At 30.7% G+C, this 13,570-nt stretch overlaps 1 protein-coding gene and 1 long non-coding RNA gene across 2 annotated transcripts; both read right to left on the bottom strand.

Moving 5' to 3' along the window:
• Positions 1-4,207: 4,207 nt before the first annotated feature.
• LOC137835449 (uncharacterized) lies at positions 4,208-7,144 on the bottom strand. Its single transcript, XR_011085089.1, has 3 exons — positions 6,389-7,144; positions 5,598-5,806; positions 4,208-4,385 (listed from the first exon to the last, which is right to left on the bottom strand). It is a non-coding gene; the product is annotated as an uncharacterized lncRNA (long non-coding RNA).
• A 3,092-nt stretch (positions 7,145-10,236) lies between these two features.
• LOC137835450 (squamosa promoter-binding-like protein 3) lies at positions 10,237-12,123 on the bottom strand. Its single transcript, XM_068643971.1, has 2 exons — positions 11,666-12,123; positions 10,237-10,777 (listed from the first exon to the last, which is right to left on the bottom strand). Exons 1-2 carry the CDS (start codon positions 11,935-11,937, stop codon positions 10,540-10,542), a joined length of 510 nt encoding a protein of 169 aa, XP_068500072.1. The 5' UTR covers positions 11,938-12,123; the 3' UTR covers positions 10,237-10,539.
• Positions 12,124-13,570: the final 1,447 nt, after the last annotated feature.

Raw genomic sequence — 13,570 nt, forward strand, 5'->3', positions numbered from 1 at the left:
TTAATTCAAAGGTTTTTCAATATTTTAAAGAATATTTAACATATTTTTAATATTGAAAACTCATATATTTTTATTTGGGAGACCATTTAGGAGAAAGAATAACATTTATTTTTTATTTAAACAAAATACTACATAAGTTAACTATGTAGTGAACTTTTAGACTGCTATTAATTTTAAATTTAAATCTGTTGACTTTTCTAATAATCATTTCAAAATTCAGAAAAAAAAAAGTTGATAATATATTTTTGCTTTTCTTTGACAAAACTCTTTTGGTTTGGATCCAGACTTGTTAAGCCATGGAAGCTTCATTTATTGGTTTGGGAAAGAATGATGCACTTTTTGTTTTGAAAGCAAAAGATTAGGTTTGGAGAATGGGAATTATCTTAATTTAATGTTAGGATAAAGTTAACTCAATAATGATTCATTTAAATAAATAATTCTGAATCTGTGAAACATGTTTTCCATTACGATTTAATTCTTAATTGTAAGCGTTAAAATATTTTATTAAGAGAGGTCAAATATATTTAGTTTACTCTGAAAAAAAACTCTATAGTGGATAGATGTTGGTCACTGTGAATTACTTTAACTCAACCAAATAAAAAGTGGCCACTTAGGGGTGAAATTACCTAATTATCACCTTCAACTTGAAAATTACTTTCACGATTATACTTGAGATATAGTTAAATTAAATAAATATATATATGTATAATTATAAACCTTACACTAAAAAAATGCCATGTGCAACCGACAAATCTCAAGTGTTAAGGTTGTTTATCTTAGTGTAATTATGATGTAAAGGAAAATAAATTGCTAAGATAAATTTTGTATGTCATATTAACAAGACATGCTAATATTGATTATTGATAATATTTAATTAGTTTAAATTACCATTATTTATATTATATTAGCGGATACAAGCGTAATAATATTTTTGTTGTGTTTTTTTTATTATTATTATTTTATTTTATTTTAATAAGTTGAAATTTAGTATTTATATTGATTTTACTTTTATATATTTATTTAACTAAAATTATATGTATAATGTGTAATCTTTGAATTAAAACAATGTTAAAGAAATAATATGGATTGTAAGTTAAGAGAAAGAAAACAATACATATAAGTATATTTTGAAATAGTTTTGTATGAAGTTATTTTAAGTAGATTAGTAATTTTTCTTTGTTTTTTTATTGTATACCTAATAGAATAATAATTTTAAAGTTCAAAGTATTAAAATTTTAAGATATAATTAAAGATGGAATATAACATCAAATAAATGGGATATTATTGCTATAAACAAATATAATGTTTCTGTTTTTTTTTCTTTAAATTTGCATTAAGTTTTTTTGTCCTTTAAATTTAAAATTGACCCTTTCAATATCTATAATTTGAAAAAGTAAATGTTCAGTCTCCCAACCTGGTAACCTTATACATAAACGTGGTGGGAAAAAATACTTTAAAAACATGTTTTTTTAATCAGAAAAAAAATAAATTAATAGAAAAGAAGCACAAAGGGTGCTCAAAACCCTTATACACTTTAAGAACACATTACTACTCTCAAAGCACCCTAAAAAAGGAAGAAAAGTCTCTCAATACATATCTACCACTTTATCCTCACAAAATCAATGTTTTACTACCATATTAATGCAAGTATTCGAACATTGGACCTAGTCAGAAAAAGAAAAAAGTGTCCTTGGAGCCTTATTTTTTAACAAAGCCCACGATTGCATTTGGGTCAGAGCAAAGATTGCATCCACTTTTGTTTGGTTAAACACAATCTCATTCCTATGTTTCCAAATGCACTAGATGATGGATAGTCACACTCATTTCCACAACTTATTGTCTTCTTTGCTAAGCCATGGGTAATGAAATTGTTCGAACTGTTCCTTCAGAGAAAAATGAATTATAGATCTAACCTCAATCCATTTACTACAACAATTCCAAACAATGCTCGCAATCTGACACGTTAAGAAAAGGTGTGAGGGCGTCTTCTCCTTGGTCCCACATAAAACACATAATGAATCCGCAAGGTGGACCGACCTTCTAATCAGATTTTGCTTTGTGACAATCCTGTTGTGCAATGCTCTCCAAACAAAACATTGTGTCGATGGTGGGACCAACAATCCCCACAGAACCCTATACATATCCTTAGACGCACTTGGGATAGAATTAGAAACGATTGCATATGCAAATTTGACAGAGTACTTACAGGTTTGCAGGTCTCTCCATAACCATTTATCCTCCATATTTGTTTTCAAGGTTTGACCTTCCAGCACAGTCTTAAATTGAACTACTTGGGCCTTCTCCCATTCAAACCACTCTTTTCTCCACTTGAATTCCCAAACCCAGTTGTCTTTGTTCCATTTACCAAAGTGACGCAGGGGATTATCTATGATGAGAGAATTATTAAATAACCTTGGGAATCTAGCTTTTAGTTTAATATTATCAACCCAAACGTATTCCCACAACTTGACTTTTTCACCAAACTCAACCCCCCATTTCATATTAGAATCAAACCAATTTGTGCACTGCACATCCACACACACTTTTTTTTAAATCGCACCACCATCTAGAAGCATGCTTTGAAATTCTAGATTCAGATAAATTTCTCCAAGAACCATATTTAGAAGCAAAAATGTTTTTCCATAAGCTGTTCTCAAGAAACTCAAGTCTCCATTTCCATTTTCCAAGTAAAGCTTTGTTGAAAATGTCTATCTACTTAGTGACTAACCCACCTTTCGCTTTAGGTTTACATAAATTATCCCATATAATCCAAACTATTTTCCTTCCCTTAGTATCCTAGCCCCACAAGAACTTACATTTTATCTTGTTAATCATTTTGCATAAAGATGATGGAGCTTCGAAGAAAGAGAGATAATACAGGGGGTTGCATTCAACACAGAATGAATGAAGCATACAGGACTAGCAAATGATAGATTTTTACTTTTCCACATAGATAGGCTCTTCTTAACCTTTGTAAGCATCGGGTCCCAAAAAGAAACCTTCGTAGAATTTCCCCAAATAAGTAAACTAAGATATAAAAAATGAATATTCATAATGTTGCAATGAAGAACCTCAAAGAAAGATTCTAACACATTTCTATCCACTCTTACACTACAAAAAAAATTATTTTTAACGGGGGTTATATTTGGCGTTACTGGCGGTTTTAACCCCCGTTAAGTGCATTACCCGCGGTTTGCTTTTCCCCTGGAAGATCCAGCGTCGCTATTTTCGGCTATTTTGAAAACCCCCGCTATTCTCAGCGGTTTTGTAAACCCCTGCTATTCCTAGCGGTTTTGAAAACCCCCGCTATTCCCGACGATTTTGAAAACCCCCATTATTCTCGACGGTTTTTGAAAACCCCGCTATTCCCGGCGGTTTTTGAAAATTCCCACTATTTCCGGTGATTTGAAAACCTTTGTTATTTTCGATAGTTTGAAAACACCATTACTTTTACTTTTAGGAGATGTATATATAAAAAAGTAGGTGATAAATAATAAAAAACTAAATACAATAAAATAAATTATAGATAAATTTTTATTTAAAAGTATAATTTACATTTTTAAATATACGCTTTACATATATTACATAAGCAAAGTCTATATATGTTTATTCAAAACGTTTTTAGTTTTAGCGATAACAAATATTCAAAGAGATTCAAATCATTTTTAAATTTAAATATATAAACATGTGTGGTAATAAATTTATTAATCAAGACATCAGTTAAATAATTAATTTAACAACAAATTTTATTCCTTTAAATAAAACGAATTGAACAAATTAATAATTTGTTCAAACAGTAGCAGTTTTTGTGTATGTTCATTGGCTTCTACTTTCACAACACCTATAATTAAATAGCAATGGAAATTTCACTTCACTAAATAAATTAATTTGATTGACATTAGAGAGCATTAGTTTGATTAATCTGGTGCCTAATCCTCTTCTATCTTCTTTCTAATACTAAATATTATAATTTATATACTACGAATATAAAAAAAAAAATTTAAGCAATTTTTTAATAGATTATTATTTTAGGACATTTAAGAACATTACTTTTTTTTCTTCAAATGAATTTCTTCAAATGAATGAAAACTTTTGAATATATAAATGAATCATAACTAAATATCAACTATAGTGTGACCTATTTCAACTTGCATAATGGAATTGCTTCACGTGAAGGTAAACAAAAACCTAAATGAAAAAAAAAAAATTCTTCCAAAAAGCTAATAATAATATTGAAATGGCCCGACATATTATTTTTTACACTAATTGGGCATCACTAATGAAGCATTAGAAATAATTAAAATTATAATAGCAAAAATATCAACAAAATAACTGTGACAGAATACTAGACCCAGTATCCCTTAGCTTCTCCTTCCTGTCCAAACCTGCACATATAAACAATAACAAAAAGATTAACATAGTTAACAATTTCTAATTCAACAATTAATAATAACAAGAAGAAATCAACAAAGTTAAACAATGTTCAAAAGGACAGGTAACATAAGAAACCAGATAATTTAACTTAAATTACCTAGTGAGAAGATAGAATTAAACAGTGAAAAGAATTAAACCAGGTAACATAATTTAACTTAAATTACCTAGTGAGAAGAATTGCACATAAAAGGGTAATCAAATTGTCTATAAGGGGATTGACAACATCAACCGGATCACTATGCTCGTAACTCTATTGATTTGTAGTTTTCAAATGTAAAATGTAGAGCCTTCAGAAGGATGAACCTTTGCTTGCTATGAATCTTCACTCATATAATATGCTCTAAGTTCAAATATAAATTAGAATGGAAAGAGATATAAAGTCCCTAAAAACAGTTCACCTCTATAACACCAGGCAAAAATATTCCTTGTGATTTGCTCGCCTTAATTTGTATATTAACTTTTGATAAATCAAATAGGTCCCTACATAAGAGGATAGAGTTATTCTGATAACTATTGAAGAATCCAAATTCACATCGAAACTAGCTTTTCCAACAAAGTTAAGAAAATTCCCAATCAGAAACGAAATCAGAGAAATAATTTACTATAACCAGATGATTTTGTAAGACTGATGTGGTTAAATTAGTAAGTGCTTTTCTCTTCATCATAAGAATTTAAGGAATCAAAAAGTCCCTCTACAACTCTTGGAAGAAGTCCCTTCTTCTGTTCACCACATTCAAGTATACCATGTCCCTGCTTCAGAGAAGTAGTTATTTACATTACTGTATTTTATGTTTTGCAAGATCGTTTTAAGACACTTTTTAGGGGACAATTTTCCACCTCCATACTATATGGTATTCATTACCGAATTGAAACAACTACTCTAATATGATAATAAATACAAAAATAGTACAAAAGATGCAGAACACCCTGAATTTCATCATTAAGTTCAACTAAGACTCTACTATAGGAAACTAAACTTGAACAAAAATCAGGCAAAGAACAAATTATCACCGCAGAGCAGGAGTTGAAAGGTGCAAGCTCAGGTTCCTAGAGTAAACAGATTGTTGGATAACATCACCATACCTCAATCAATGGTGAAAACTTGTGTCAATCAGTTTTAATCTAAATAAATGCTTTAGGTGATTAGTGGAAATTCACTGCACCTTTTTCCTGAGCCTGCTTTTTCTTGCTGCTTCTCTATTCTGAGCAAGTCTTCTCAGTGTCTGTGCACACTGTTTTAAAACCACACTCTAATTCAGCTTTAATTCTCAGTGCCATGTCTTCATAATTATGATTTCGCAAGTTCCATAAATCTGTTTTGTAGCGTGTATCAAGTGCAGGGATATCTTGTCTTGCCTTCCAATCTTGTGAACTGACAAAAGAAATCAATTAATCAATTAAATTGAGGATAAAATCAGAAAATTATTTCCTTAGGCAATAACCAGTATAATAGCTTTGTCTATAGGTAATATATTTGAACTTAAAATGTCATTTTCAAAATTTTCACTTCCACATCTCTCATAATTAAGCAAACATCTGTAGTGCTATAATACATTTGCAACATCAAGGAACTAAGCTCAAATAGTGGACAATTAGACATTATCAACTCACTTTGAATTTAAACATAAATACACAACATAAATCAATGTAAATATTAATGATTCGGTCAGGCAAAAAGTTTAGGAAAAGAATCGAAACCTATTACCTCAAAAAACCGCAAACCAGATTTAGTTTTACAAATCAAATTTGAGTTTCAACATCCATTTATAATACAAATTACATTATCTTCCCAAATCCATTATTAAACAAAAAAACCCGATCCCCTAACATAACCGTACAAATTCATGAGGTTTCACATCTGCTAAGTCAAAAACCTGCACCGTACAACCAAACAACAATCACAACATGTAAAGAAGAACAAAGTTATAGAGAAGATAATAACAAAGCTCTTAACTCATAAGTTGCTAGAGTCTCTCCTTGAGAGTGGGGTCATGGCAACCACCGTTGGGGGAGTTGATGAAGACGACCATGTCGTGGCGACCACCGCTACGGAGTGGTGGAATCGTCGTCGTCGGCGCGGTTGATGTAGCCTCCCAGCGGCGGGTCCTGAGGCGAATGGAATCGCACATAACGTAACGTAGGTACTGCGGAATAGTGAACTGCTTCTTCAACTCGTCCTTGTCAATTCGGATCCCGGACAGATCGCAACCGCGAAAGGACTCCACAATCGACGACCGCGCCGCTATCTTTTTAGTCTCACCGATTGTCGCCGACGAATCCATCTTCTTCCTCGCTCTCCTTTTCTCTCGGCGAGGACTCCATTCTTTTTTTCTCTGAGGCAAACCCTCTGGCTCGTCTCTGCTCTGCAATTAGGTTTTGAAAATTTGAAGAATGGTTCTAAAAGGATTGCGTGTGAAGGAATCGTGCAGAGGAAACGCGAAAAAAATTTAAAGTTCCTAAAAAATTGGGTTTAACTTTTTTAAACACACTGTTTACTTACCAGAGGTTTAGAAAACCTCCGGCGTAATATGTCTTATCGGAGGTTATATTAAAACCTCTACTAAAAAACCTCCGCTAAAAATAAATATTTTTCTAGTGTTATAGCTCCAATTTTGCTCTTAAAGAAGTTTATTTTAAGTCCATAGCAAATTTCGAAACATTGAAGGATTGCTTTAGTAACTCTAATATTTTGGATATTAGATTCATACATGATGAAAGTGTCATCTGTAAGTAATTTCACCTCCACAATTTGTGTGGCGACTTTCAATCCTAACACTTCCTTTCTAGCCGTTTGATTTACTAAACTTGATAAGCCTTGAGCCACAATTATGAATAAGAATAATGCAATTGGATCTTCTTGTCTTAGACCTCTAGACGGTTTGAATTAAGTATTAAGTTATCATTTTATATCATCATAATTATTTATATCAAACATTATTAAAATTATACACCATAACAACAACAAGATGATTAAATGATTAATATTTTAATATATTTTAAAAATTACGTATTAGATCGATTTTGATATATAATAACAAAGTATTAACTAATTTGAGATCGATATAATCTTTATATAATAATATATATATATATGATAAAAGTTACACTACCTAAATTAATTATGTATAAGCAAATGTTTTAATTAGAAAAGTGAAAGGGTTTATCAAGAACCATCGGATTTAAATGAAAAAATACGATTTAAAATTCAAATTAAAATTTTTGTGACCTTCCCACCAGTGAAAACAAAAATGAAGATGGTTGGTTATTCTTATCTCCATGACTCCTGCTCCACTAAACTTTCCTTTTATATTTTTTTTAATATTTTACTTGTCTGCTGTTGAAAAACTTGAAATGTAATGAAGCGTACAGTTTCAAAATGGTGAGATATCTATTACCAGCCTCATTCTACTTTCAATAGTTATCGTATTGATTTTTGTATAACAAAATCAAGTTCCTCTCAACATAGTTTATTTGCGTAGGTTTTATGATACACTAAAAAAATTTATTAAATAAAAATTAATTTTATAAATAAAATCAGTTATTATATTCACTAATTTAAGAGATTAAAAAATTTATTGGTATTTAAAGTAATTTTTATTATTAATAAATAGTTTCTAATATATTCACTAAATTAGATACTATTTTAGAGATTAAAAAATTTATTGGTATCTAAAGTAGTTTCTATTATTAATAAACACTTTCTAAATTTAGATACCAATAAATTTTTTAGTCTCTAAAATAATATATAATTTAGTCAATATAATAATTAATTATTTTTGTCTCTAAAATTAGTTTTTATTTAATGATTTTCTTGTAGTGATAAAACTAGTAAAAGTCTATCCAGACTCAAGTGCAACTCCAACTCAAGTTGAGCTGAGTCGTTCCAACCCATATCAAGACAAGTAGACTCAAGCCTTAGTCGAGTTGAGTTAGTTAGGCCTAGACTAGTAGATTCGATCATTCCAGGCCGAGTTGAATGATGTTAGGCACAAGTTGAGCCAAGTTAGCCTGAGTCGAGCTTTATCTATTCGAGCTTAGGTCGAGCCAAGTCAAAGTTGCCCTCAAGCCTAGGTGCAACCAAGACGGACTAAACCAGGTCGAGTTGAGTTTATGTTTGGCTGAGACATCGAGCCCACATTAGTTTGGGGTGTTTAGTTGGTTTGGTCCCATGTCCAATTTCGCTTAGTCGACTTGTTCCCATGTTGAGTTGAGTCGATATGGCCTCATGTTCAACTGAGTTGTGTGGGGCTTAATTCAGGTTGAATTCAATCAATATTAGGTTAGATCGCGTCCAGATTAAACCAGGTCTAGATCGAGTCAAGTTCATGTGAGATTGAGATGCATTGGATTAGGTCAAGCCAAGTCAAGTTAGGTTTGTTTTCAACCCATACACCGGGTCGAGACCATGTCAAGTTGGGTTGATCTAGATCAAGTTGATAAGGTGAATCCTATCAAATTTAATCTAATTGACAAAAATGGACTTAATTTAAATTTAATCTAATTAAAAAAATATAAATTAATCTAATTCAATAAAATAGATATAAATTTTAGATCCAATTCATTTTATTAGATTTGGATTAAATTTAGATTAATCTAAACTAAATTTTGAAAAATCAAATCCATAATCATCCCTAATCCATAGTTTTATCAGTTTACCGATGAAACTATATCCTATATTATTATTGTAAATATATTATTATAAATTAAAGTTTAGACTCAACGTTGAAAATCTCATATTAATATTTTTTGGTATATAAATTAATAAATCTCACCTTACAAACTATTTCAAATTAATTTTATAAAAAAAATTAAACTTAAACACATTTTCTAAATATAAAAGTCTATTAATTATTATTAGAAAATATATTTAATATATTACATTAATATTTTTTACCTTAACATATATAACACTATATTATTTACAAAATTAGTGTAAATAATACTAATATTGTTAAAAATAATACTAATAAATAAAATAATTGTATATTAATATTCTGTCCATATATATATATTAAAAGAAGTGAAATTGAAATTATACTATATAAATATTTTTTAGTGGAATAAATAAAATATATTATAATTAATAAGCAAAAAAAGTTATAAAAGAAAATATTTAAAACAAGTTCGTAACAGTGTGGACTCCTGTTGGAATGAAGGCCTGAGGGTCCAAATTTCACCCTCAACACATAAAAAATTATATATATTTAGAACTATTTTTAAAATAATGTTGGTACATACATTTTTTTAATATATATATATATATAGACCATTAAAATTTAAATTTTTGATGGTATGCAGATTAGTAAAAAGCTCTTCTTCCCATCGATGTCAATTGAAATGCACTTCTCAAATTTGAGTATGTGAATGAAAAAGTAATAATTTGTGTTACGTCACTTTTGAAACATCATTTTCAGAATAATAATGCTGTTTATATACCTATTATATCATTTGATCGAAATCACTTACATGCACAATAAATCGAATATGTTATCTACACATATCCTTAGGTCATTTTCCTGGGTTGGATTCTCAGAGACATGGAACTCTCCTTCATTAATCTCATTCTTTTAAGGGGAAAAAATGCTTTAACATCATGAAACTCTCGTAATCAACAACAAAAGTTATTGTCCAGTTCCATTTTTAGTTTGTATTAACAGTTTTAGGCTAAAAGGAATCAATCAACAGGGGAGAAATAAAAAGGGCATTATTCTACAGTAAGGCCATCTTTTTCCTTTGTTCTTTCAGCATGCAAAAGCAATTCATTTCATTGTGCCTTCGGCACATTTCTTATCCCATGGCAAATTGACAAAAAGGATTCTCATACTTACCTTTCGGTGAGAAAATATGCATGTAACCAAAAAACTAATGTTAGTAGCATAGAGATTGTAATTTCACAGAGCATTATGGTGTCAAAAGCATAATGGTTGAACATAAGTGCATAATTTGTACTGCTAAGGTGATAACTGCAACACCATTATGTTAGTTTTATTTTTGAAGTTATTTGTCTAAATGCAATCTTCAGCGTGAATCTGACACAGAAGCTGTTTTACCAATCCATCACCCAGATGACAGAAGAGAGAGAGCAACTTTAAGGCAAAGCAGATCTTATCTTATTTGGAAATTTTTGTAAGGTGAATTTTGTTGTATCGTTATATGAGTTCTTCCCCTTTCATTAGCCTGAACACAAGCAATGTCCTTCAGTTGAGGGGCCTCTGACCCTTTGTGGCTTGACCCTTCTGCTTGAGATTGATCAGAAGAGTTCTTTCTCCTCCGTTCATTGTGTACAGCCAAACGCCTGCGACAACTTCTTTTTGCGTCATCAAATTCAGACAGCTCGTGGAATCTGCAGAACAATTTTCTATTTCAGATACATAAACACAAATAGCATCACCAAACTGTCCAATTCATGATCTTACAAGCCAATTTTGACATACCAAATAGTAAGAAAGCAGAAATATATAAGATTATAGCTAAATTCTGGTAGCAGAATCATCTTCTTTTATCCTTGACTTTGCATTTTACCTTATCGAATTTATTATCCCTCTTGGAACTCCGTGATTCCATAAAGTAAAACATCTCAATAGGTTAAGTGAACAAAATTTAATAAATTCTTGACTTTGAATCGTAAACTATGTAGTTCTTTTATGTGGGAATACAAAGTATTATACAATTGGATATGGATAATAAGCTCATGCAAGAGCCTCTTTCAACGTGGCAGAATCAGTCTCTGTATTGATAACTGCAGTTACATTAAATTCAGCATAATAGAAAGGGAAAAAGTCCTTGAACACCACACTCACACTAGTCTTTGATTCCAGTTTGACAATCAGTTTTAAATCATCATTTGAGTTTTTTGCATGTGATTTTCGGATAAAACTACTCAAACTCGATTTGCATCAAATATCTCCAAACTAGCCAACTCTAAAAAGTGGAAACAACAATCCCATGCTCCTTGAATTTCAAGATGACTCCTTTCTAAAACAAAATTCAGATCCAGTTTTCTAAGTACTTTTAGAGATATATATAACTTCTTCTTAGTACTAAAATATTTGATGTCATCAAAAGAACCGAAGTTAATTAGCAAGAGTAAAGAACCTCCATAAAAAAGGAAAAGCACACTTAGTAGGTGTTTGTAACGCAGAATTGCAGAAGTATTAGCTTCTGATTGACGTGATTAGATTTTTTAGAATGGGAGAAAGGTTAAAAACACAAAAGTCGAACCTCCCCAAACCTGCTACATTGCTGACAGAACCGTTGTTTGATGCCATGAACAAGCACAACCTGAGCCTTGGCGTGACACTCACACACCTTGTGCCTCCTGTGGTATTGCTTAGCCTCATGCAGATCCGCGTTGCACTTCTCCGCTTGACAACACAGCATGCCAATACCAGCACCTCCTTTCTTCCCTTCCTCCCCTCTCTTCTTCTTCCTCTCCTGCGGAAGCTCCACGTACCCTTTTTGGTTTTCACCACAATCTACCACACCCCTCTTCAACCCCTCCATGGAAGAATAGCTGCAAATGGTGGGGTGATGACAAAGGAATTATATAAAGGAGGAAAAGTGAGATAGAGAGAGAGAGTGTGTGTGAACTGAGGACCACCAAGTGCTCCATATTTTCCTCACCACCTCACCTCCCTTAATGGTTTTGTTTTTTTGTGACGTGGTGTTACATGGAGCTAGAGAAGACGGTGAGGGGTGTGAAAGCGAAAGAGAGACTCAAACCCAAATGAATCTTTTTTTTTCTATGCTCACTTTGAAACCAAGTTGAATCATTGAATGAAGGAGATGGAGTGGGAGAATTGTGGTAAAGTGGCGGGACCGTGACAGTTGTGACTGAAGAATAGACGATGATGTTCTTGTGTGGTTCACTGAGCCTCAACATGTCCTGTCACTAAAATAAATAAGTCTTCTCATTCTCACGTTAAAATCTTCTTTCAACTGCATTATGTATATGCATATATATGTAAACAAAACTTTTTCCATATATATATATGAATAATGAGATATCAATGAACACATGTTATGTTACACTGGAAAGACAATATTTTTTTCTCTCACGAAAAGAAAGAGATATAATGATAGTGATAGGTGTTGAATGAGTATTTGTAGTTGAGAGTGTACATGTACTATTCAAGATATCACAGGAATAATAATGCTATAAAAACGCAATTACGGTATAAGAAGTGAAGATGCACATGTATTATTTATAGATGGCAAACAGATATATAATTTATCTCTATTAGAAATTTGCAAATTAGACTCAATTCACAATTTAATATGATTGTAAGAGATTGCACGTGAATTACTAATAATATTGAATTATAATATGTAACCTTAATATTGAATTAGGCATAATTTCATTTTATCGGTTGGTATACCCAAATATCCATCTTAATTTTATTAATTTATTGCTGATAAAAAAAAAGACATAATTTCATTTATTTAATTTTTATTTGAACAATTATGTTATTATTATTTGGTTTGTTTTAAATTATTCACAAATATTCAATCTTATTAGACTATCTACAAAATATCCAATCCACAAGTATTTAATTCTACACATACTTACTAAGATTCTATATAGAAAAAATGTAACAAAATATCAAATATTAAAATTTAAGGTTTTAAATCTAATATGAAAGATTTCACAAAAACAAGTTTAAATAAAAGATATTAAGCAAATATTCTCAACATTTTTTCTTTACTTATGTTTATTTAATCTTCAAATTTTAAATTTGTTTCTCTTTCTTTTAATGTTCGATTTTCCTCTTTGTTTATCTTGTAATTATTGTCTTTCTCTTTCTTACATGTGATCATATTTTTGTATAATTTGACATGCTTTGTTGTATTTCTTCTTTTCTTCTTTTATCATTTATTGTCTTTCTCTTTCTTTCATGTGATCATATTTTTTGTATAATTTGACATGCTTGGTTGTATTTCTTTTTTTCTTCTTTTATCATTCTCATCATCTTTGTTTATTATGGATTCCATGATACTAACATTAAGTTTTTTTATGAAAGTTAGAATGTGTTTTTCATCTACTTTATCCTTTGAACATCAAACTTATTCAAGAGATATTATCTTTTTTATTTTGATTTTTTTTATATCTTCTTCATTTTAACCAACTCCTCTTTCA

Source organism: Phaseolus vulgaris, chromosome 5, assembly GCF_000499845.2.
Source record: "Phaseolus vulgaris cultivar G19833 chromosome 5, P. vulgaris v2.0, whole genome shotgun sequence".
NCBI classification, from domain to species: domain Eukaryota; kingdom Viridiplantae; phylum Streptophyta; class Magnoliopsida; order Fabales; family Fabaceae; genus Phaseolus; species Phaseolus vulgaris.